The sequence below is a fragment of the Leopardus geoffroyi genome, chromosome A2 (assembly GCF_018350155.1).
Source record: "Leopardus geoffroyi isolate Oge1 chromosome A2, O.geoffroyi_Oge1_pat1.0, whole genome shotgun sequence".
Lineage (NCBI taxonomy): Eukaryota > Metazoa > Chordata > Mammalia > Carnivora > Felidae > Leopardus > Leopardus geoffroyi.
This window is the reverse complement of record NC_059331.1, coordinates 108,506,793-108,530,881: the sequence shown is the minus strand read 5'-3', so window position 1 is coordinate 108,530,881 and position 24,089 is coordinate 108,506,793. Positions and strand designations below refer to the sequence as shown.

The 24,089-nt window shown below is 35.5% G+C and overlaps 1 protein-coding gene across 5 annotated transcripts in view; it reads left to right on the top strand.

The window, feature by feature from the left end:
• The window catches only part of AGMO (alkylglycerol monooxygenase), a 383,631-nt gene that overhangs the window by 265,677 nt on the left and 93,865 nt on the right, over positions 1-24,089 (top strand). The window contains exon 14 of one of the 5 annotated variants that reach the window (XM_045494982.1): positions 21,874-21,894. The exons of the other annotated variants lie outside the window; for them this stretch is intronic. Coding sequence (XP_045350938.1) covers positions 21,874-21,879 — 6 coding nt within the window. The 3' untranslated portion in view covers positions 21,880-21,894. Of the gene's footprint in view, positions 1-21,873; positions 21,895-24,089 lie in introns of those variants that run through there. 5 annotated transcript variants of the gene reach the window in all.

Genomic DNA, 24,089 nt, shown 5'->3' with positions numbered 1-24,089 from the left:
GGAAGAGGTATATATATATGTGGAAGAGTTTTGAAAGTACATATCCATTAGTGTTGACCTTCAAATTAGATAATCTAAGAAGGTCAGAGCTCCACAGCTACCAAATCTGAAAAGCAGAGATGTAACAACAAAATATTTTGTGTAACTATTCATTTGAATCTTTAAAATGTAATTATGTTATTCTTATCTACAATTAAAAATAATATGATATAATTTAAATATTTTCCTATCTTATGAATGTACAAAAATTGACCTTTTTTTATAATGATCAAAATGTTTTCAAACTTGCTAGAGGTGTTGGTTGTATGATAGTCCACTAAACACCTCTGAATTGTATACTTTAAAATGATTAATTTCGTGTTATGTGAATTTCACTCAGTTAAAAAAAAAAAGCTGCATAGAGAAGGAAAGATGAAATCGGATTAAAATTTCTGTGAATGATTAAAAAAAAAAGTTCACATATATCAAAGTATTTCTAAAGTACGTAGAAAACAGTCCTCTCCACTGGAGATAAAATTTTCATGATATATTCCCTGTAGCCATCCCAAGTCACTTGGTTGTTTAATTACAACCCCAGATCCTCTATTATGTCTGCTTTGGAGCCTTTAATCGGTTTCTTCAGTTAATTGCTGGAGCAAAGTATCCACTGGAGAGTAGCTTCCTTTTGCTATTCAAAGCAGGGAAGGTGGAGCCCAGGTGCCTTAATTTATCTGCCCGCGGTCAAAAGGGCCAGCAATCTGGTAAATGTAAGAAACAGCTGGTAGGACTCAGCCGGTCGCTGCACTCAGAGACAGGTGGACAGAGACTGCTAAAGAGATTTCACAGTGCTTGCTAGCAAAATTTCAGATTGTGCAGGGTAAGCAGGTGGGTTGCAATTGGCCCTCCCCTTTCCCCTGGCAGAACTATAAAGAGCTCTCCTCCAAGGAGATGATGCTTATTTTGCAGGTAAGGGTGGATTTAATCAGGCTTCTCATCTGCCCCTTTTCCAAAGTGATTTGCTCAGCTTGGGACATCTCTGATAAGACAGCGATGAGCAGCTGGGGCAGATGTCATCAAATGTCCCTTTCGGCTTTTTAAGCGATAGGACACACCCCTGTTTCATGGATCATCATTCCTCTCATTGTCTATCTCCCTTTTTACTCTGGCTTTTTTTCTCCCCTGCCCCTGGAGTGGTTGAGAATATAAATTATATAATTATAAAATATGTGTAGTTATGGAAATGGGATTTTTGGCTTATAATCTTCCCTCTTGTGCACTTCCAGCATTATGGTTTGCTATTATGTATGGGTTTTGAATAGAAGGAAACTTAGAATGAATTTTGAAATTTGATTTAGAAAGCCTTTGTTTACAGTCAAGCTTCTTTCTCCCTCAGAGTCTTTGCTCCTTATCTCACAGATTCAGAGCTGGGACAATTTGCTGCCCTGATAAAAGAACCCAGTTACTTTCTTTTAAGAAAACGTGATGGCATATGACATTGTGATATACACAGTTACATATGTTTGGCTGCCCCCAGGGAGGGCACTGGAATGTTTGACAATCCTGCACATGTTTTTAGATGTTGAAGTTCATGAACTTTAAAGGACCAGGTGTCAAAATGGTTTTGTTTATGTGGCTTGGGAAAATTACTCTACAGTCTAAATGTAAATACAATGTAAGCCATCTTGATTTGCTGAAATATGTGTAGGGCCTGATAAGCAATTACTTAATAGATGCCTTGTTATCACGTAAATGGTACATCTTAGGACTTAGTCATTATGTCTAAATTGAAATAACATGTAGATTGGTTTCTCTATGACTTTCTCACTGTGTGTATCAAAATACACACAGTAGTCAAATGACCAATACTTGAAGATGGGCATAATAGCCCAGATCCTAGAATCTAAAGAATGTGATTAATATATTCAGTGGCACACATTGAAGTGACAATTAAATTTCCCCAAATGCATTAACTCAGAGCACATAATTCACAAAATATTTTTTATTCAACAGCAATCCTTAAACATGAATCAGTAAGATTAATTTTGGGATTCAAGATGAAGAATAACAAGTGGGCATGCTGAAAGTTAATGGTGGATATTTTTTTCCGTATTGAGTCAACCAATTTTATAGGAAAGAACAGTGTCCGCCAAATTTAAAGAAAACAAATAAACCCTAAAATAGTATGGTTGCTTTGATTCACTTGGCACTGAGATTTTCTAAATAAAGGAAAGAACTGGGTGGACATATATTTGTGGTGAGAGCATAGTTTTTTTGGTTTTTTCCCCCCTTTTGGTGGGTGTGATGGATTTCTTTTGCTGTCATAATTTGTGATGTGAATTGAATGTGGTAGAAGTGATGACCCATGACATTTTTTGCTGTGTATGTATGCATGTGTTTGTATGTGCAGAGTTTATTTACTTTTTACATGAATGCAAGCATTTAAATAGTAGAGAGTACAGGAGTGGTTGGTTTAGCCTGGCACAGCACTTAGCTTTCAGATTATTGTATATTTTTATAGAGCCCTGGTTCTCTCATATATTTCGGAGTAGGTCTTCGGTTTATTATGATGTATTTTCTCATGATAGGGGTGTGTTTAAAAAGCTAAGCTAATTTCTCTAGGGATTAGTAAAATATATGAAATTCCTGCGTTTGGTTTCATGTGATCTATTTAAAGTAACGTGAAGACTACTGTTAGGTTTGGGTGAGAAATATGAATATTGTGAGTGACTACTAAAACCACAACTGAAGACAGGTCATATGTAGAGTGTCCACTGCTACTGTATTATCTTAAGTTATGGATATGAAAGCTAAAATATATTTACCTACACTTGCTACAATAAATCTCAATAGTGACTGGTATGCAGAAAACATTTGAAAGGTAGTGCTGGCCAGACACAAGTCATTTGGCAGTGGTCTTACCTAGTATATATTTTCAGGGCCTGTCTGCACAAAGATGCTGGCACGTTAACCATGATTTCTATTCCAGGTGATGGATTTCTATCCAAGTAAGCGAGTGACTAAATATTTTCCGGTGGAATCTAGGCACCATAAAATCACTGAAGCTGAATAAAAAAAGTCGTCGACCTTTTTAAAAAGTAATTATAATAGTTTTGCGTACCACTACAACAGAAGAAATATTTCCACTTGGATCACTGAATAATAGAATGGATTGAAGCTAATTAGAAAAAAAGTAATAAAAGTATGATAGTAATTTTTTTATCAGCACTAATGAGTGTCTAGAAAATTTTCATGAATTTCCAGAAAACTTCATAGTCATTAACAATAATAGAATGCATGGATTCTACATCCAACTCTATCAAAGTCAAGAAATCCAGTCTGAACCCACTGAAAACTCATGCCTTCATCACTTCATCTGATTTATTCTACACAAAACCAGTTAAGAAACCGAACACTTTACATTAGTTTATTTGTGTTACCCAAAGCAATTAGAGATGAATATGCCTTCCCAAGTGATACAAATGTGAGTCTCCCTTTGTGGCAGGTTGTTTAAATTTACAACATAAAGCTAGCATTTCCATCTCCAATAAAATCCAAACAGACATTTAATTTTGGTACATGACATTTCTGACTAAAATAGAGCCAGAAAAGGCACTCAGACAGCTCTTATTGTTCATGAATTCGAACAAATTGGGGATCTGTGAATTTATAGCCAGGTTTTGCTCTACTATTGTTTAAAATAGCACACATGGAAAACACGCCATGGGTGTGTTGTAATTCAGCTTTAATGATGTAACACTTGGTTTCAGTCAATTGTTGGAGGGCTGCAAGTGACATTGGTTTTGTGCTTCAGACATTGCATGTAACTTAGCAATTATAGTAGGGCTTTCAATAATGGCTGTTGGCGGGATATCCGCAAGTGAAGTCATAGCAATTTTGAAAGAGAAAGCTAATAAAAATACACCTGCTTGTAGTGGAAAGTGAGCCTTTAATATCTCTGCTTTGAAGTTGGACAGAGCCTTTGGTATTAACTAACAGATACTCTGATGTAGAAATAATCCACTGCCCCGGGGGAAAGCAAGGTTGAAGTCAGAGCAGATTGTTATTTTCTAATCACCTACTTTCAATCACTCTGATATCACAAAAGGAAAATAGAATGAAGTGACAGTTTTTTTCTAAAATGCCTCAAAGATGCTATTATTTGAAAGCAAATCATTTTAGTTATAAGTATACAAACTAGCACATACATATTTCTTAAACTCATCGACAAGGTTATAAATAGCATGTTTTGGTAAGTGTTTCTGGTTGTTGTCTGAAACTTCAGGATGATTTGAAATTTTACCTTCTAGTAAATCATTCAAGATGATGTGCAGAGTTTCAAATTTGCTTCTTGAGTCCTTCTTTCCTCTTTGTCTCTTTTCCTTATCCACTTTTCAAGTCATTCATTGATAGTTCTTTACACGTAAAAAAAGAAAAAAAAAACATGAGAAGGTAAAGGCACTTGTGACAATTCCTTTTACACAATTTGGTGCATTTCTGCTCTCAGAAATCCTCCTGGTGCTGTGGGAAATTAATTCCTTCACTTGGTGATTTGCTTCTAGGTTTCTTACTTGGGGTTACTTATAGTCTATAGTAACTTTTACGAGACGTTTAATACAGTGAGTCTGTAATAAATGCTCATTTATTGAGATCACTGGAGGAAGAGATAGTTTAGGAATAAATACAGTTTAAAGTTGGAAATTCTTCAAAGAGAAAAGACTATTAAGTACCAAACTACAGTTATTTTTCCCAAATACTTATTATAATTATGCTAACTATTGGTTATGACATCTAAATTGGTATGAAATAATTTATATATCAATGTTTTCTAAGCACTTTGAATATTGATGGTTTTCTGAGGCAGTTTTCTTTATAAATGAATGTTTGAACCCATGTCAGTAACATTCTTTTTTTTCCTTCTTCTTCTTCCCCTCCTCCTCCTCCTCCTCCTCCTCCTCCTCCTCCTCCTCCTCCTCCTCCTCCTCCTCCTCCTCCTCCTCCTCCTCCTCCTCCTTCTTCTTCTTCTTCTTCTTCTTCTTCTTCTTCTTCTTCTTCTTTCTCTCTCTCTCTCTCTCTCTCTCTCTTTGTTTTTGTTCTTAATTCAGTAGTGCATCTCTATAGAGAGTATCAAGTAACCCAAAGGATATACATTAGCACTTGTCAGGGCCACATTTAACATCAGCATGCTAAGCACATTGAAACTTACTACCAAGTTCAAAGGGAATATATGGGCTCTAAATCCCATCTTAATTTGTAAAGACTCAGCATCAAGGTGTTTGTTTTGTTGAAAAGAAGTCACATTTTATTTGTCATTTATGAAATGGACTTTGATGTTTCTTTAAGCCAGGAGAGATTTTTTTTTCCTCATTCAGTTACTGTATCAGTTAAGTACATTCTCATTAGAGAGTATTGCATAAGAAGTCTATTTGGGGGGGAAAGGAATAGAGTGTTTTCTTTATAGAATTTCAGTGTGTAATTTGCATGTAAGTTGAAAGTGGATTGTTGTTGAGACTTGGCACCTGCTGGAATGAGTATCCATTTCAGGCTACAAAGTAGTGCTCTGAAATAAATATCAGGAAGCTTGTTAAAGTTTTTAGCTGTATCATCCCATTAGTATAAGATATTATGGTAAAACAGAATTGAGTTCAATTTTCTGGTTATATGTTTGGGCTATAAGTTTTTCTTTCTAGTGTTCATTAAGAGTTTGTATTGACAGAGAGATTTCAAGGTTAAAAGAAGAGGGGCTGATCCATTTAACATTTGTACACCCAAAGAGCATCATGTAATTTATGGCATAATGTGAAATATTGATATTACTCTATAACATCTGCCAGATATTCAGGATATGAAAATATAGAGGTTTAAATACCATTTTGTATCCAAAAAAGGTAAAATGTATTTTCATTTTGGTAATGAATATAAACGTGAGCAATTTTAGTAGATAATTGTGATCTTGAATACTAATTGTCATTATTTATTGAATCTCTAATAAGTACCAGGCACTCTCATAGACCTCTCACTTCATTTACTTTATATCATTTCATGTTAGGTATCCATGGAATTATACAAGAAAGGTCTTGTTTCATGTTTTGACTTGCCCAAAGTCACACAGCTAGCAGTGAGAAAATCCAAATACCAGACTAGCTTGGACCAGAAGCTGTAGCTGAAGTGGGCAAGTGAAGGAGGAAAATTTGGTAAAATATCAGAGGATAAAAATGAGGAAATACATTAAAGAGAGAAAAATTTATGTGAAGTGCATTGAATCCAGTGCCTAAAGATAGGGTCTCTTTTACTTTGAGTTAGTGAAAATCTCTGATGAGACAGATCTTAGTCTCAGTGGTATTTTTAACAGCTGAGATCTGTTTTCTTCATAAATTGTTAAGTTGCTATGTTATACCAGAACCAGGCACAGAGTACAGTACCAATAACAGGACAGTCCTGATTGAGAGAAAGATATCAGTGTCCAGTGAAGATGTCTATTAGTTAACATCATACTGTCTCTTCTAATGGATAAACTCCACAGAGTATCAGTGGCCTACCACAATAAAACTTTATTTTTTGCTCCCTAAAAGATCACTGTTAGTGTTCTCATTTGGTGTGTAGCCTCCTATGTGGTCTTTTAGGAACCTGGGCTCCTTTCCAATCTTATGGCTTCACTTCCTCTCCATTATAAATAAAGAGTGAAAGCAGAGCTGAATATTGTTCATTAGAGCGCTTGGGGGCCATATTGGAAGCAGTATATATAAAGTCTGCTCCCATTTCATTGGTAAGACTAGTCACATGACCATTCTTAATTAAAAAGGTGGCTGGGAAATATAATCTAATACGTCAAGGAGACACACATACACACACACGCACACATTTGCAGAGATGTTTGAATTAGAAAGTTCTCGCTTCCTATACCATGAACACTCTATTTCCCATTCTGCAAAATTGGGGGAGGTGAATCTCACTGGTTTGGGAAGATAAAAAATGATAATGAGGAACACATATCTTATGTAGGTATTAGTGACGACTGTAGTGTCAATTAGTGTTAACTATATAAAAATGGCACCTGCTAGTTGCTAGGTTATGGCTCTCTGACACTACAGAAAAAATCAAGTTCTCTCATTTTTATTTCTGAAGCAAATGTTTTCCCATCAAGCAGGTATCCATTGTTTACCTGGCCCCAGGTGACACGAGAATAAACAATGTCTTGTAAAAAGAGTAAGCCACACTGTTATTTTAGGGAATAGGAATCCAGACAGGGGAAAAGGTTGGTTTCATGCCCTACTATGGGTGGATGATTGGTGTGTTAAAGGAAGAGCTAGAAGATCAATGGAAAGGGTTGATGGAAGGGAGAGGAGAAGGAGATTTATCAAACATGGGAACAGGATCTGTGGAGACCTGTTGGTTAGTGTAACATATACATGGGTAACTATTGGGAATTTTTAAGCAGAGAAATAATGTGATTTGACTTAGCCTTCAAAAGATCACTCTGGGGTGCCTGGATCTCTCAGTTGTTTAAGCATCTGACTCTTAATTTCAGCTCACGTCAATATCTTACAGGTTTGTGGGATCAAGTCCCATGTCAGGCTCTGCTCTGACAGCACTGAGTCTGCTTGGGATTCTCTCTCTCCCTCTCTCTCTGCCTCTCCCCCCACTTGAGCTCTCTCTCTTTTTCTCCCTTTCTCTCTCAACATAAACTTTTTTTTTTAAAAAAAAAAGGAAAGATCATTCTAAAATTTACTTTTAAAGGAATACTGATTGACTGTTTTGAAATAAAAATATAATGAGTTTTATTCACCTGTCTAGAACACGCAATGACCACTTCTGGGCATCAGGTGTAGTATAATAAGATCCTTTATGATTAGCTTCTACAGAACCAGATTTTTCTTTTTTTTTTTTTTAATGTTTGTTTTTTATTTTTGAAAGAGAGAGAGTGCGCACAAATGGGGTGGGGTTGGAGAGAGAGGGAGACACAGAATCTGAAGCACGTTCCAGGCTCCAGGTTTTCAGCACAGAGCCCAATGTGGGGCCTGAGCTCACAAACCGTGAGATCATGACGTGAATTGAAATTGAATGCTTAACCGACTGAGGCACCCAGGCGCCCCACAACCAGATTTTTCTTTCACTCATCCTGGTATCTTCCTCTCTGAAGAAGTGAATTTTTCACAGTTTACTCTAGCCTGGGAAGAATACATATGGGAAGAATCTCCTTTTTTTGCTCTCAGTCATAATTCTCCTTCCTTAATTTGCCAAAATTTTTAATAGCTTAAGAAATCTCCATATCATTTTTTCATGGAAGCCTCTTCTCCTCTCTCCTTCTCACTTCCAAACTATATACACCCCAAAAGTAGATAACCTTCCTATAGTATCCTATTGTAATTTATACTTCCTAGATCACTGTGCAATAGTTGTCTCTTTTCTAATCTTTTTCTCTCATTAAACTCCTAAGTTTCATAACAAGCTTGCATTTATAGATGTGCATCTTCCCTAACTCAGTAGTTGATAAATTGTCAGTGCTGAACAAATGACCTTTGCATATGAGGAAGGACTGAAGCTTCAGGAAGATACCTCAGGGTCAGTGCAGTTATTTCCACACTTGTTCCTTTTCTTTCTGGAATCAAAGTCCAAGCATTCTTTTTGGTATCTAATATATTCTCCCCATCCCATGGTGTTTTGCCTCCTCCAACGCTGGTTTCTCCTTCTATTAGCCCTAGCCTCAAGCTTTTTCAATTATTAGCTATCTTTCTACTAATTGCAAATATGAAACAGAAAATATAAAAATGAATATTTAGAAAAACTTTGTCAAAACAGTCAAAAAACATTTCTTCCATAAATAATAAGTTGAGAACTTCAGAGCTGAGTTATAACAGCTATATTCTACGCAGTTAATTAGACCAGCTCTTAAGCTCTTAGGCAGTTATGTTAGGCTCATAACACTACATGGGATTCAAATCTATGCCTTGGCAAAATCACAAATACTGTATGTTGTGAATTTTCAGGATTGATCTAAAACAATTAAAATAATTTACATTAGGACTACAAATGTCAAAATTCCATTTTTTTGGAAAGTTGTGAACTGTTCAGCAGTTCACAAAATTTTTCCTGTGCTGGTCCTGGAACTCTATTTTGTTTTTGTTTTTGTTTTTTACATTTCCAAGATAATAAATACTTGAAAGTATGACTACTTCAATTACTGAAGGCAAAATGCACCAAGTCTCTCTTCCCCTTTCTCCCCATGCCTTTTGCATATAAGAGCCCTTCTTCTATGATTGTCCTACTTCCCAGAGGTCTAAAGGTGAAACTCACAACAAAATGGATGGTATCTGTTTGTCCAAAGTAGACCATTTGTATATTTGAATTTGATATCCACCCCATACAGATGATTATAGAGTTTTGTCTTTTTTTCACAAGAAAGAAAGCCACTTCTTTTTTTTTTTTAATTTTTTTTTTCAATGTTTATTTATTTTTGGGACAGAGAGAGACAGAGCATGAACGGGGGAGGGGCAGAGAAAGAGGGAGACACAGAATCGGAAACAGGCTCCAGGCTCTGAGCCATCAGCCCAGAGCCCGACGCGGGGCTCAAACTCACGGACCGCGAGATCGTGACCTGGCTGAAGTCGGACAGAAAGCCACTTCTTTAAATGCAATCATTGTTGCCACATATAAGAGGTACATATAAGATCAGGAATGAATGTTTCATATTATCAGTAGGTTCAGAAAAAGATAAGAAAAATGAAAGTAAGGTAATTTTAAGAGCGTTGTTAATAACTCTAGGGAAGCCTTTTCAAAACAGAATGTTGAGATGTGGGCATGAAACCAAAGACGTAGATCTTTATGTTTTGCATGTTAGAGAACCTGTATTTAAAAAAAAAAGACCAAAAAAAAAAAAATATTCCTAATAGAAGTAATGTCTATTGTTAATTTTTATTTCATCAATATGCTAGAGTCTAAAACACACCTATTTTGTCTCCATTCCCCTTCAGATTATACTAATATATGAGTTTCTAAATCAAATATAGCCAAATGTAAACATAGTCCTCACTATTTTGCCATATAGATGCCTGGGCTCCATCTAGTGGCAGAAGGTAACTGTAGGTTTTTACCATTTTCCCAGAGGGTTTTTTTCCCTTTATTTTTTCTTTTCAAATACATCTAATAGAGTTTGCATCTTAAGGACATCATGAATTAAGTTCCATAGGCTTCCAAAGAAACAGTAATATGTGAGGTTAACAATTTGTGTCCATTCTTCTAGTTTGTACTATTCCTATTGAGAATATTTTATTGTCTCTACTTTCTAAAATTTGGCCTAAGTGGTCATTGCACGTTTTTATTCTTTTGGTTTCTTTCTTTGTCATTGAAGAGGACAGACAAAAATTGCATATCAACCAACCTATCATAAATGTCTTACCATTCAAATGTTGTATGAAATAGGGCACCTGGGTAGCTCAGTTTGACTCTTGATTTTGGCTCAGGTCATCTCCCAATTCATGGCATGGAGACCTGCTTCAGGATCTGTTTGGGATTCTCTCTCTCTGACCCTCCCCTGATCATGTACATATTTCACATTCTGTCTCTCTCAAAATAAATGTTTTTTTTTAAAATGTATGAAAAATAATAAAACTTATGAATAAAAATAATAAAGGCAAGTTAATGAAACACAGATAGGGCTTAGCTGAAGTGAGATGTCAGATAATATTTTCAAGTTTAGCATTTTACTTTTTGCATGGTACTTCTTTTAATGTTTTGAATTATTTCTTTTCCAGTTGTCACAGTTATTTTTTCCTTAAACGTATTTTACAGGCCTGATGTATTATTAAAGTATTTCCATTTGCCTGTATGTGCACTCATGACTGTGTGTGTGTGTGTGCACACACATGTGTATATGTATAGAATGTTTTGTTCTTTTTCTAAACTCATGAACTATGAGATCATGACCTGAGCCAAAGTCAAGAATCGGATATATTTATATTTATATTTATATTACATATAAAATTATTAAATATAAAATTATAAAATATAAATAATTAAATATAAAATATTTATATAAATATAAATATAAAACATACATATAAATGTATGTATTTGTGAATACATATAAGGTTAATGGATGTAATTATCTAACTTCTATTATCTTCCCAATAGTAGTAACACTTAAAATTTAATTTTTTTTAATGTATTATTTATTTTTGAGACAGAGAGAGAGCATGAGCAGGGGAGGGGCAAAGAGAGAGAGGGAGACACAGAATCCGAAGTAGGCTCCAGGCTGTCAGCACAGAGCCCGACGTGGGGCTCAAACTCACGAACCGTGAGATCATGACTTGAGCCAAAGTCACACGCTTAACCGACTGAGCCACCCAGGAACCCCTTAACACTTACAAATTAAAAAGCTGTCTAGTGGAGCACCTGGGTGGCTCAGTCGGTTAAGCGTCCAACTTCAGCTCAGGTCATGATCTCGCAATTCCTGAGTTCAAGCCCCGAATTGGGCTCTGTGCTGACAGCTCGGAGCCTGGAGCCTGCTTCTGATGCTATGTCTCCCTCTCTCTCTCGGCCCCTCCCCTGATCATGCTCTCTCTCTCTTTCTCTCTCTCTCTCTCTCTCTCTCAAAAATAAACATAAAAAAATTGAAATAAATAAATAAAATGCTGTTTAGTTGGATATACAATTTGAATATCACTATGGAAGGCCACTTGTATATATCCAGTATATGTTTCTCAAAAAGTAAATTTTTTGTATTAAAGGTTTTATCTTTTAATAGCAATTTTATGTTCACAGCAAAATTGAGAAGGACAGAGATTTCCCATATACATTTTGTCTTCACTCATGCATAACCCCATTATCAACATTTCCTACCAGAGTGAAGCATTTGTTACAGTGGATGAACCCACACTGACACATGATAGTCACCCAAAGTTCATAGTTTAAATTAAAGTTCGCTCTTGATGTACATACTGTAAGTGTAGACAAATGTATAATAACATCCACCTATCGTTATAGTATCGTAACAGAGTATTTTCACTGCCCTAAAAATCCTGTTTTCCATTTACTTATCTCTTCCCCCTGTTCTCTGGCAGCCGTGGATCTCTTTTTACTATCTCCATCATTAATCCGTTTCCTTCTGTGTCTTTTTGTAAATACTTTCTCCTAGTGCGTGGATAATCTCTCATTCCCTTGACATTGTCTTTCACGGAACAGACCTGTTGGTCGAAGGTGAGAGGAGTTACTGCTTCAGGGTGATAAACAAAATAATTTGATAGAAGCATTGGCCTAAAGTTGTCTGTTTTTACTACATTTGTATTATAACTACATTTATATTATATAATTTATATTATTGTTTTGGCAATATATGTTAAGACATAAAGTAGTTCTAGATACTAAATACAAAATCTTTAATACAAAAACAGAACTTAAAGCAACTCTTTGGAAAATAAAAATGTCTACAGCAACTTTGAGCTTCACAGTTGCCTCTGTCTGAGGTAGTAACGAGAAATACTTACAGGCATTTGTCTGCAGTTAAATGAACTTAAAGCAAAGAAACACATATTTGGTAGCATCACATGTCTGTTTTGATAATATCACCATTTTAGCACAGGTATAAAATCGTAGTATTTGTTCAATATCATAGGGCTGCTTCTTTGTTGCATACTGCAAGGCTACTTTAAAGCCAAGATTGTGGAGGCACGCTTTTCTATTACACACCTTTTGTTCTGGCAAAATTCCTCGATTCCAAGCACAAAAGAACCCTGAGGCCTCTTAATCTCCAAGTTATTTTGTATCTAATATTATATGAGATTGAGAGTGTTTCATTGTTCTACTTGGGTATTTTGGGAGTTTTCTGTAGCATAGAATCAGTGATATGGGTTGTCTAAAGAAACAAGCCATGGAGAGTAACAAATGCATGTTATAAAACAAAACTCAAAAGGTCAGTATAATTTTGAAAACATCTTTCCTATTTATTTATATTGTTAAATATAATGTTAAATATTTATATTGTACATACTGTATTCATGTTAAATATTTATATTGTACATACTGTATTCCTCTTCTCAGTTTTTCTCTATCCCCCTTGAAAGAAAGGTAACAAGATTTCTGCTATGCTGGTTATTTTTTTCCTCCCCTGTATCTTTAATTCACATGAAAGAATTAAAAGACAAGAAAAATTACAAATCCACAAACAGAAACTTGAATAATCTGAATTAATTTCTCTCTGATTATCGAAACATTTCCTTAAGGTAAATTGCCTGTATCTGTTTGTAGAGATTACGTAATAAAGACATGTATCTTGCTCTTAATATATACTATGAATAATAAGATTATTCTATAAGCAAATTTGCTTATAATATTTTTACATTACAAATTGAAGGGGCACCTGGGTGGCTCTCTCAGTTGAGCGACTTTTGATTTCGGCTCAGGTCATGATCTCACAGTTCCTGGGATTGAGCTCCACATCAGGCTCCAAGCTGACAACATGGAGCCTGCTTGCGATTTTCTCTTTCCCTCTCTCTCTGCCCCTCTCCTGCTTACCATCTCTGTCTCCTCTCAAAATAAACATAAAAAAATTTTTAGAAAAAAAGAAGAAATTGAAAAGCATTTTTATTACTCTAGAGAACCGCACTATTATTTAAGTATGTTTATTTAAACATTAGGTATACCTAATATCTATCCTTTCATAGCTCAAGATGATCTTCAAAGTTGTGTCTATATGACCTAGTATCTTTTATGCAGAAGAAAATTAAATGTATTTTTAAATCAGAACTCATCAGTCTTGGTAACTTGTGCTTCTATTCTCTTCGCTCCTTATCATCTTTCCCTTCATAAGTTATGGCATACATCTCCAGTTTTCCATCAAGATACATGAAGTATATTTGAGTTTCCAAGTTATGTCTGATAATGATGTGTAATTTGGTATCTCATTTTTCTTATTAGTCATATACTTCTACTTAACAAGAAAGTACAGATTCTTGAGTTAATTCGAATCTTCTTTTTAGGAATGTCTGACTGGCAGTGGAACATACAATTCTTGATCTCACGGTTGTGAGTTTGAGCCCCACACAATAGAGATTGATTAAAAATAAAATGTTCAAAAAATATTTTTTACAAAGTCTAATCTGTTTTGTTTACTTTTTATTTGCTCATTTCTTTCCTTTTTCAATGACTTTTTAATTCTAAAAAACATAGTAGGAAAAAATATATATTAAATAGACCCCTGATTGTGTACTGTTATAGCACAAAGTTTTGAAGATTAGAGAAAAGTAGCCTGCTTACTAGCCTATGGAGAATGAAAACAAATCTATACATATTTTTGGAATCTCCTTGAGTTTAAATTACAGAAAAAAAAAACTGTTGAAAGAAGATCTTGATACTGTTTGTCTTCTTTTTTTCTATTAAAGTTTAAAGCTGATTTTTATCGGGCAGATGTTGTCTTCTAAATTTAATAGTGATATATGACTTTTAGAAATGTTTAGATCTTTGTTATTAAATACAAACCTGTAAGCAAATTATCCACATATGTAAACTGTAGCGATGGGAATCCCTTGTTTTTCTCTCCCCACTGCTTTCTGACTACCCTGCCCCCCAAGAAAACTCCCAAGAGCTCCAGTCTTATACTTAGTTAATTTTGGACATATCTGGTCTTATTTGGAGGTGATGATGTATTTATAAACTTATGCCACCAACAGATCCTCACTATTGCTTTGTATAAGAATATATGCTACTTGGAAAACTTTAGTGCCAGATGTTTTTGGAATTTGGTATATTTTAGAATTTTGAAAAGGTGCATGTACCATGTATTATGGAACACTCCTAAGGGGGTCTGTCATAGCTCCCTGAGTCCAACATTTTATATTTTTTGTAGCAGATTTGCTAGCAGAATCAATTGTGGTAAATTCACCCTTAATTATTTAAATGAAGAACAGAATAACGTTTTGTCAATTCTAGTTTGGTTCTGTGGTCAAACGAGTTTTTTAAAATACATACAACAGTTGGATTTTAGAGCTTTTAAATTTCAGAGTGATATATATAAAACAGAGTTGTAAAAAAATTGTACCAAAAACTCTGTTGAAGGTATCTCCATCTCTCTTCTGTCTCTGTCTGTCTCTTTCTGTCTTTTGCCAGGACAGGAGTTCAAATGAAATGAGTGGATTTAAAGTAAGAGAGTTTCCTAACAGAACTATTTCAGAAAATTTGCCATAACATTTAACTTCACATAAGCCATACATCATTTGAACCTTAATTGATTTTAAAGACTAAAAATTGTAGCTATGTAACCTACATGCAGCATATATTTGACAATTGACCTGTAGCATGTTTTCCCTGACTACAAAAAGAGGAAAGTTTGTTGTTTTGCTTTGTTTTTCTCATTTGGAGATTGTTTTTTCAAGCTCATTTATATCCAAGCATTTACTAGGAATATATAGCACTCTGCGACATCTATCATGTCATTTATTAATAGTAGTTAATTTTCTAGCAAAGACAGGGAAAACAAGAATATGAGCTAATTTGAAAAATCTCACCTTTTATGAAATAAATTACCTCTAAGTTTATATTTAAAGCTCACTTTAAGTATTTTCCAATTATAAAAATGCAATGTGAACTTTTCAAGGCCTAGGCAGAGAGTTGATAGATTTAAAGGTTTTTTTTTTTTCTCTTAATAAACTGAACCATAATTCACTTTGAACATTTCAGAGCAAAATCTCTAATCAGTTATGAAACTAGTATGAAGCGCCCTGGGAAAGAAACAAATATCATAATTAATATGTAAATAAGGGGCTATACTATGGCTTCTCTCTGGCTACGTGGATGATTGCGTCTTTGGCTTTTTGCAGCTTCACTAGTCTAATATATCTGGTTTTAGATTTCTCTTTTACTTATTTTGTTTAGGATTATTTGGATTTCTTGAAATTGTGAATTAAAGTCTTTTATCAGTTTGGGAAATTCTTAAGTTTTCATCTCTTCAAATGCTGCCTCTACCTCATTCTCCCCCTTTCCTGTTCTGAAACTCTAATTAAACATTTATAAACACTTTCCTTTTATATTCTTTTGCACTGCTTTCTGTTCCATCCCCGAGCTTCCTCTCCTGTCCTCTACCTCCTGGGTTTCCTTATAGAATTTTTTTTATTCTGAATTATTATTGTTATTTTTTGGGTCTTTATTCTATTTCATATGCTGTTGTTTCGTGTATATCTAATTTGATCCAAAGCAAGACCACTGAATTTTTTATTTTACTTGTTGTATTTTTCACTTCATTGTATCTATTTAGTTATTTGTCACTTCTTTTTATAAATTTTTTTTAACATTTGTTGTATATTTTGAGAGACACAGAGACAGAGTGCAAGCAGGGGAGGGGCAGAGAGAGGGAGACACAGAACCTGAAGCAGGCTCCAGGCTCTGAGCTGTCAGCACAGAGCCCAACATGCGCTCAAACCCATGAACCTGTGAGATCATGATCTGAGCCGGAAGTCAGACGCTCAACCAACTGAGCCACCCAGGCACCCAGTTGTCAATTCTTTTATGTAACTTTACTATTTTCTGTCCCCAAACTAACACTTGGCATGTATCTCCTTTCAACTATTAAAGATCTATATTTAGGTACCCTGGGTGGCTCAGTCAGTTAAGTTCCAACTTGAATTCTGTTCAGGTCATGATTTCCCATGATTTCCTGGTTTTGTGGGTTTCAGCCTCGTGTTGGGCTCTGGCTGGCAGCCCAGAGTCTGCTTGGGATTCTCTCTCTCTCTCTCTCTCTCTCTCTCTCTCTGCCCCTCCCCTACTCACACTGTCTCTCTCTCTCAAAATAAATAAACTTATTTTTTTTTTAAATAAAGGGGTGCCTAGGTGGTGCAATGGGTTAAGTGTCTGACTTTGGCCCAGGTCGTGATCTCACAGTTCGTGAGGTCGAGCCCCGGGTAGGGCTCTGTGCTGACAGCTCAGAGCCTGGAGCCTGCTTCAGATTCTATCTCCATCTCTCTCTGTTCCTTCCCCACCCCCACCCCCCGCCTCAAAAATAAAGATTAGAAAAATTTTTAAAAAATTTTTTAAAGATCTATGTTTATGATCTATGTCAAATAATTGATACTTTTAAGCACCTGTCTCTTGCTTCTCACTAATGGAATCTTCTTTCCTTATGTTTCTGGTGATCTTTTTGTGATGTATATGAAGTTTAAAGTTTGATTTACAGAAGTTTGCTTGACTCCTAGGAAAATGTCACTTTCCACCAAACAGGATTTGAAATTACCATTGCCACATCTCTAACCATCAAGATAAACTTAATTCTACCTTGAAGCATGAGATTTTCTGTATTAATGACTCAAAACCAAGCTTCAGGGGATACAAAGTATGTTTACTTTGTTTCCACCCTCAGTCCTAGAATGTATCCCTTTGGGCTCCATTCTAAACTCACAGTTGACTCAACAGGGTTACTCTTTTGGCTGACTGCAGACTTTGTTTTTTCTTTTTGTTTTTTTTCCCCCTTGACTCTTCTAGTTGTTACATTCTGTGAGACAGGAAGGGTTTTGAATGTTGGATTCACTCCTCTAGATTTCTTTTCTCTCCCATTTCTTGCTTTCTCCTGTTTCTTGGTAAATCCACACTAGCATTCACTGATCCCCCCCCCCACCCGGCCCACCAAATATCTTTAAATTCTTTTGGCTCACTTTTTAGTAGCTTTTGTCAGGGGGTTGGTTACCAAGATTGCTCCCCAAGGAGGAAATCCCTTGGTGAGGCCTTAGTAATCGACTTCTTGAAGAATGGAAATCAGTAAGGGGATATTAGAGCAGAACCAGGCTAGCAGAGGAAGGAGGGTGGGAGAAAAGACTGCTGGAAAGAATTTGGTAATAATCAGTCATAGAATACAGTGAAAGACATCGCGGAGGCCAAAAGGAGATAGAATTTTCAGAAGAGATAACGAATAACACTATAAGAATCACCAAATAGGTTGAGTGCTGAGAAAAAGGTAATCGGATTTGGTACTTAGAAAGGCATTAGAGAATCAACATGGGCCGCTTCAAGAACTGTGGTTTTAGAGTTTTCAAAGTACTAGTTAGGTAAAAAGCATATTTATCAGCTTCTATAAGAAGTCAGGTAAAGGCAAGAAAAGAAAAAAATGGTTTCAGACAATGTAATTTTAGTCCGTGTATTTAAAATATTTTAATTAAATCATGATATGGTTAAATTGTAATTAAATTTCTTTATGAACAGACGATAAGCATTGAAAGACAATGCATACCAGATCAATCCTAAAATTAATCTGGCAGGACCTATATAAGAGAAATTTCTGTTAATGCTAGAAGAATGATAGTACTTGACATTTCATAGTTTCCTTAATTTTGCAATATTTAATTTCCATGAACTCAAAGATTGTCTTTTGATACTGGTTTGTGAATTAACCTGAGGTAATCATATCAGCTTATTTGACTGAACATGTGGATTAGGATTTCAAGACCAGCAAGGTGTTTTTATCTTTAATCCATTTTAAAATAATACCATTTTGAGAGAGATACTAAGTTCAAGTCTCTGTCTTTTATCAGAAGAAACCTGAACTTGATTACGATGTGTAAGAATAAAACTCTCATGAGGAACAATTTTAAGACTTTATAATCTTTTTTATTTATATATAACAAAGAATAGAAGCCTTTCTGAAACCCTTCCAGTGGAAATTATTCAATGGTGCTATCCATTGACTATAATTATTGTCTTTCTGGGTGGCAAATTCTCCTCTACTCTTGCTATAGCAGATACTTGTATCAAATCACTTCTGACCTCATGTTTGGAAATGAATGAATGAATTAAAGTCTTCTGGGATATTTTATTTTACTGTTAGTAGCTTAAAAATAATGTGTTCATGTTCACTCCAATCAAGTGCCTAAGAGGATTTAACAGGTGTTTAAAATGGTAAGAAAGTTTAAGCCAACCAATAGGTTAGGAAAGTTCTCTTATTACAAGATGATATTGTACCCAGTAATTTGAGTGGAATTTGAACCTCTTCGCCTATCCCCACTCCTAATTTAATAAAGAAAACTGGATTACTCTATAATGATTTATTCTAGCCTACATTTATTTTTATGTCCCAACACTAAATATAAGTATCTGGTTTCATCTAGACATCTGTCAATGGTCAGGTTATGGATGGTTAAATAAGCTTTTACAGTGTCTTGGGATTATGCAATTGACTACTTTTCAGGGTCATAAATACATACCTTATATATGTTGGATATAGTGCAAATCTACAATTCAGATTAAAAATAATCTTAAAGGACAAAGATTAAGTTAGTATTGATCTTACTATATTGGAATATTTCTCTGATTTGTGTGAAACATTGGCACAGAATTTACTAAAATGAAAGTCAGAGTTACTATTTTGAGTCAACATCACAAGGAAAATTTACTTGACCGTTTGGGGGAAAACAGAGTTGTGAACTGGAAGTCCTTTCTAAGTACTTATAGTTTAATAACAATGCCACATGTGGATATACTTGATGCATTTCATTTTCCCTATGTCCATTCTGCCAGTTATAGAGAACAAAAGCTAAATATTCTCTTTATATGAAGACAATTTGGTTTTACTACCATGAAATTGGAGTACCATTGGCAGACAGTGAAGGAGGCTATATACATGCTGCCTAAAACAATCAAATAATTTAAGTGAAATATAGTCAATAAACCTGTAAAGTAAGCTGATTTATTTAGTTACAGAAATCTACTTTGAAAATGTTTCTTCTTGAAATTTCTTTTGCTAATAATTATATTGCTAACAATGTTGAATAGTATATATGCATCTTGGTCTATTAAAGGCTTCAACATGTCTTATAGCAGAAAAAAATTAGATTATCTTATTTTATTTTATTTTTTAATGTTTTTTTTTTTTTTTTTTTTTTTTTTTTTGAAAGACAGAGAGTGAGTTGGAGAGGGACAGAGAGGGAGATACAGAATCCAAGGCAGGCTCCAGGCTCTGAGTTGTCAACACAGAGCCTGACAAGGGGCTGGAACTCACAAACTGTGAGATTATGACTTGAGCTGAAGTCAGCCATTTAACCGCTGAGCCACCCAGACACCCCAAAAGTTGACTTTATTGAGATCCCTTTTGCTTAAATACCTGGCAAATAAAATTTCTTTTTCTTTTCTTTCTTTTTTTGTATTTATTATTTTTTAATTACTTAATTAACTAATTAATTAATTTTTGGTTAGGAAAAGCAGCGGTCTTGTGTGTGCAGTTTTTAGACCTCCATTCAGCCACATAAGAATAGGTCTTAAGCCTGGAATACTTCTTTCCAAGAGATAAAGAGTACACACAGACAGTACAGGGCTTATCCTTCAGTGGGTATGTCTTTCTCTGTTTCAAACTCAATGAGTACTCCTTTATTTTGCTTAAGTATGTTACTGTCTCGCAGGCACATCCTCAGCTGTCAGTATTTCAGATGCAGTGAAGGTGGAGGAGAGGTCCTTGAACCAAAGCTTAACGGGGGGGCGTGCGAAGCCAATTGCCCTGCTTTAGTTGTCAAGGGAACCCACCAGCCATGCAGAACTGGCACACACTGAACCTGATCTTGCTGTCTCTCCTCTTCGTGAGTAAAAGTGTTGTTCCACCCAGTGCTTGACGGTGTTGTTTTCCTCGGCAACTCCTATACCAAGGTGCAAGGAGCAGAAGTGTTTGGATCCAAATTCCTGGTGGCTAGTGTTGTGATGATCGTCGTGATCCTCCGTGGATTTGGAGTCCTCTCCTGGCACAGGCAGCCAGTGCATGGTGTTCTACTCAGTGATATTTCTCTTAATGATGTGTCTCAAAATCAATACTTCTTGGAAAATCATTCAGAAATTATTTCCATAGATAATTGAAATTTGACACTGGACAGGTGTTGTGACATTTGACATTTGCTAAACTGTTTAGGTATCGTGAAGTTGACCTATAATTGAGAAAATTATGAAAGGTGATGTGATGGTCTCTTTTTTACTCTATTTACTCTAAGGTTAAGGACCTTGTATATAATGGTCCTCTGTATGAAGAGCACTTTTCCTCTGATCTCAGTAACAGGTATAGTTATGTAAATTTGATGGAACCATTTCTCTCTCTAAGTTTTTATTTAAATTCCAGTTAGTTAACATATAGTGTAATGTTAGTTTCACGTTGACAATAGAGTGATTCAACACTTCCATACAACACTCAGTGTTCATCACAAGTGCACTCCTTAATTCCCATAACCTGTTTAACCCATCCTCCACTGACTTCCCCTCTGGTAGCCATCAGTTTTGTTCTCTATAGTTATGAGTCTCTTTCTTGGTTTGCCTCTCCTTCCTTTTTTCCCCTTTGTTTTGTTTCTTAAATCCCACATATGAATGAAATTATATGGTATTTGTCTCTGAGTTATGTCGCTTAGCATAATGCTCTCTAGCTCCATCCTATCACTGCAAAATGGCAAGCTTTAATTCTTTTTCATGGCCAAGTAATATTCCATTGTGTGTGTGTATGTATGTATGTATATATGTATGTATGTATGTATGTGTGTGTATACATACACGCATACCACATTTTCTTTATGCATTCATCAATCAGTGGACACTTGGACTGTTTCCATAATTTGGCTAATGTAAATAATGCTCCCATAAACATTGGGGTACCTCTATCCCTTTGAATTAGTATTTTTGTATTTTCTGAGTAAATAACTAATAATTATATCTCTTTTATGTAAATACCTATTATTTGGTAGCTAGATCTTATTTTTCTCTGTGTTGGTTGCTAAATAGCTCAGAGTCAAATATGTAACAAATATCTGTAGATGATTTACTTTTCTCTTCATTTTTACTTCAGTTTTTAAAAATATATATATTTTAAAAGTTTTGCTGTGGGTGTAAGTTTTCTCCTGCTGCCATAACAAATTAAGACAACTTAGTGACTTAAAATAACACAAATTTATTATCTCCTAGCTCTGAATGTCGGAAATCTTGGTTGGCTCAGCTGATTTCTCTGCTCCAAGTTTGACCAGGGCAAAACCAAGAGGTTGGTCTGCTGGGTTCTTATCAGGATGCTCTAGAAAATGTTCACTCAAAGCTCATTCAAGATGCTAGCATAATCCATAGCCTTCTGGTTGCAAGACTGATGTTTCCATTTCTTTGCTGGCTGTCTACTAGGGGATGTTGTTATTGCCAAGAAGCTTCACTCACTGCATTGTGACACTCACATCTCAGAACTAGCAATGACCTAGCAAAATCTTCTGATGCCTGGAATCTGATTTCCTCTTCTGCCACATTGTTTTTCTCCTCTTTTGCCTCTCATCAGAGAAATTTCATTGCTTTTAAGGGCTCAGGAGATTAGATTGGGTCCACCAGAATAATTCAGAATTGATCTTCCCGTCTTAAGTTTCAGAAGATTAATTATATCTGCAGAGTCCCTTTGGCCATGTAAGATAATGTGCACACAGGTCCCAGTGATTATGTCATTGACATCTTTAGGGGGTCATTACTTGACCTCCTATATTATACTTTATAAATGTTTGTTCATTATTTTTTGATATATCATAAATGAAATTTTAATAACAAACCAAGAAAAAAAGAGATAATTTTCCAGTGAACTGAAAAAAAGTAAGAACCTCAGATTACTTTGTATATGAGGAGAATCTCATAAAATTTTTTCTAGCTAAAATTTGATTTAAAATATAATGCAGTTATTTTCATTTTTAAATTTTAGAGTTAAAGTGACAATGAACCTTTATAAACATTAAGCACATATATTTGCCAGGTTTTTTGGCTATTTTCCTAAGTTAGTAAACAAAATAAAATCTAACTATGAATTGTATCATTATATTATCACATTGTTATTTCGTTTCTCCTTACCTCTGTCCTTTGTGTTTAAGTTCCTGAAGCATTTGCTTTATTTCATCTAATTTTTAATATTTTTATGTATATATTTTTTTAATGTTTATTTATTTCTGAGACGGAGAGAGACAGAGCATGAGTGGGGATGGGGCGGAGAGAGAGGGAGACACAGAATCAGAAGCAGGCTCCAAGCTCTGAGCTGTCAACACAGAGCCCAATGTGGGGCTCCAACCCACAAACCATGAGATCATGACCTGAGCCAAAGTCAGTCCCCCAACCGCCTGAGTCACCCAGGTGCCCCTAATTTTTAATATTTTTTAAACACTTACTCGTTTTTGAGAGACAGAGCACAAGCAGAAGAGGGGGAGAGAGAGAAGGAGACACAGAATCTGAAGCAGGCTCCAGGCTCTGAGCTGTCAGCACAGAGCCTGATGCGGGGCTTGAACTCAAGAACTGTGAGGTCATGACCTGAGCTGAATTCAGATGCTTACTAGACTGAGCCACCCAGGTGCCCCTGTTACATTTAATTTTGTAATCACCGGAACCATAAGTCCTTTTACTCTCTACAATATAGGTACATCTGCTAGCAAAAAGTGTCTGTCCTTTTCAGGAAGCCTAGCTGTTAAGATGTGGGTTTTTAAGGTGTTTTTTTTTTTTCCTGACAAAAGTAAGATAAATCTGAGCCCAGCTGCTTACTACTTTTAGCATATTTGAGTACTATGTACACTTACTGTTCTGTTTCCTCACTTGTAAATGAGTTCAGTAGTTGTTACCTCACAGGACTCTGAGTAGTAACTGTAAATTGTTTACCAGTATGTCTGGAATATAGCTAAGAGAAAGTTGATGAAGGAGGGTTTTTTTTAAGACTATCATTACAGGGGATCAGTGAGAAACATGACTTCATTGCTGTGGAAGAAGGCAGATTATAGAAGGGTTTTCTCTGTCCACCAAAAACTTGTTTTTATTTTAGCCATATAAGACATCATTCTTGTTCTGTTACCCAGCACATATTCATATAGACATTTCGTGCACCTACTCTCTCCTTTGTCATCTTTCTGCATCTCTTACCTTCTATTTCAGGTCACTTATCTTCCGGTGAGTTCATTCTTTAGAATTTCCTTCACTGAATGTTGGCTAGCAGTGGAATCTTCAAGTTTCTGTTTGTCTGAAACTATATTTATTTCACAACTTCATATTTGAAAGATTGCCCACTACCCATCCCTTGTATAAAATTCTATGCTGGCAACTATTTTCTTTTAGCACACTAAAGATGTATCTGATTGTCCAATGACTTCCATGACCATTCTTAAGAGGTCACTTCTCATCCC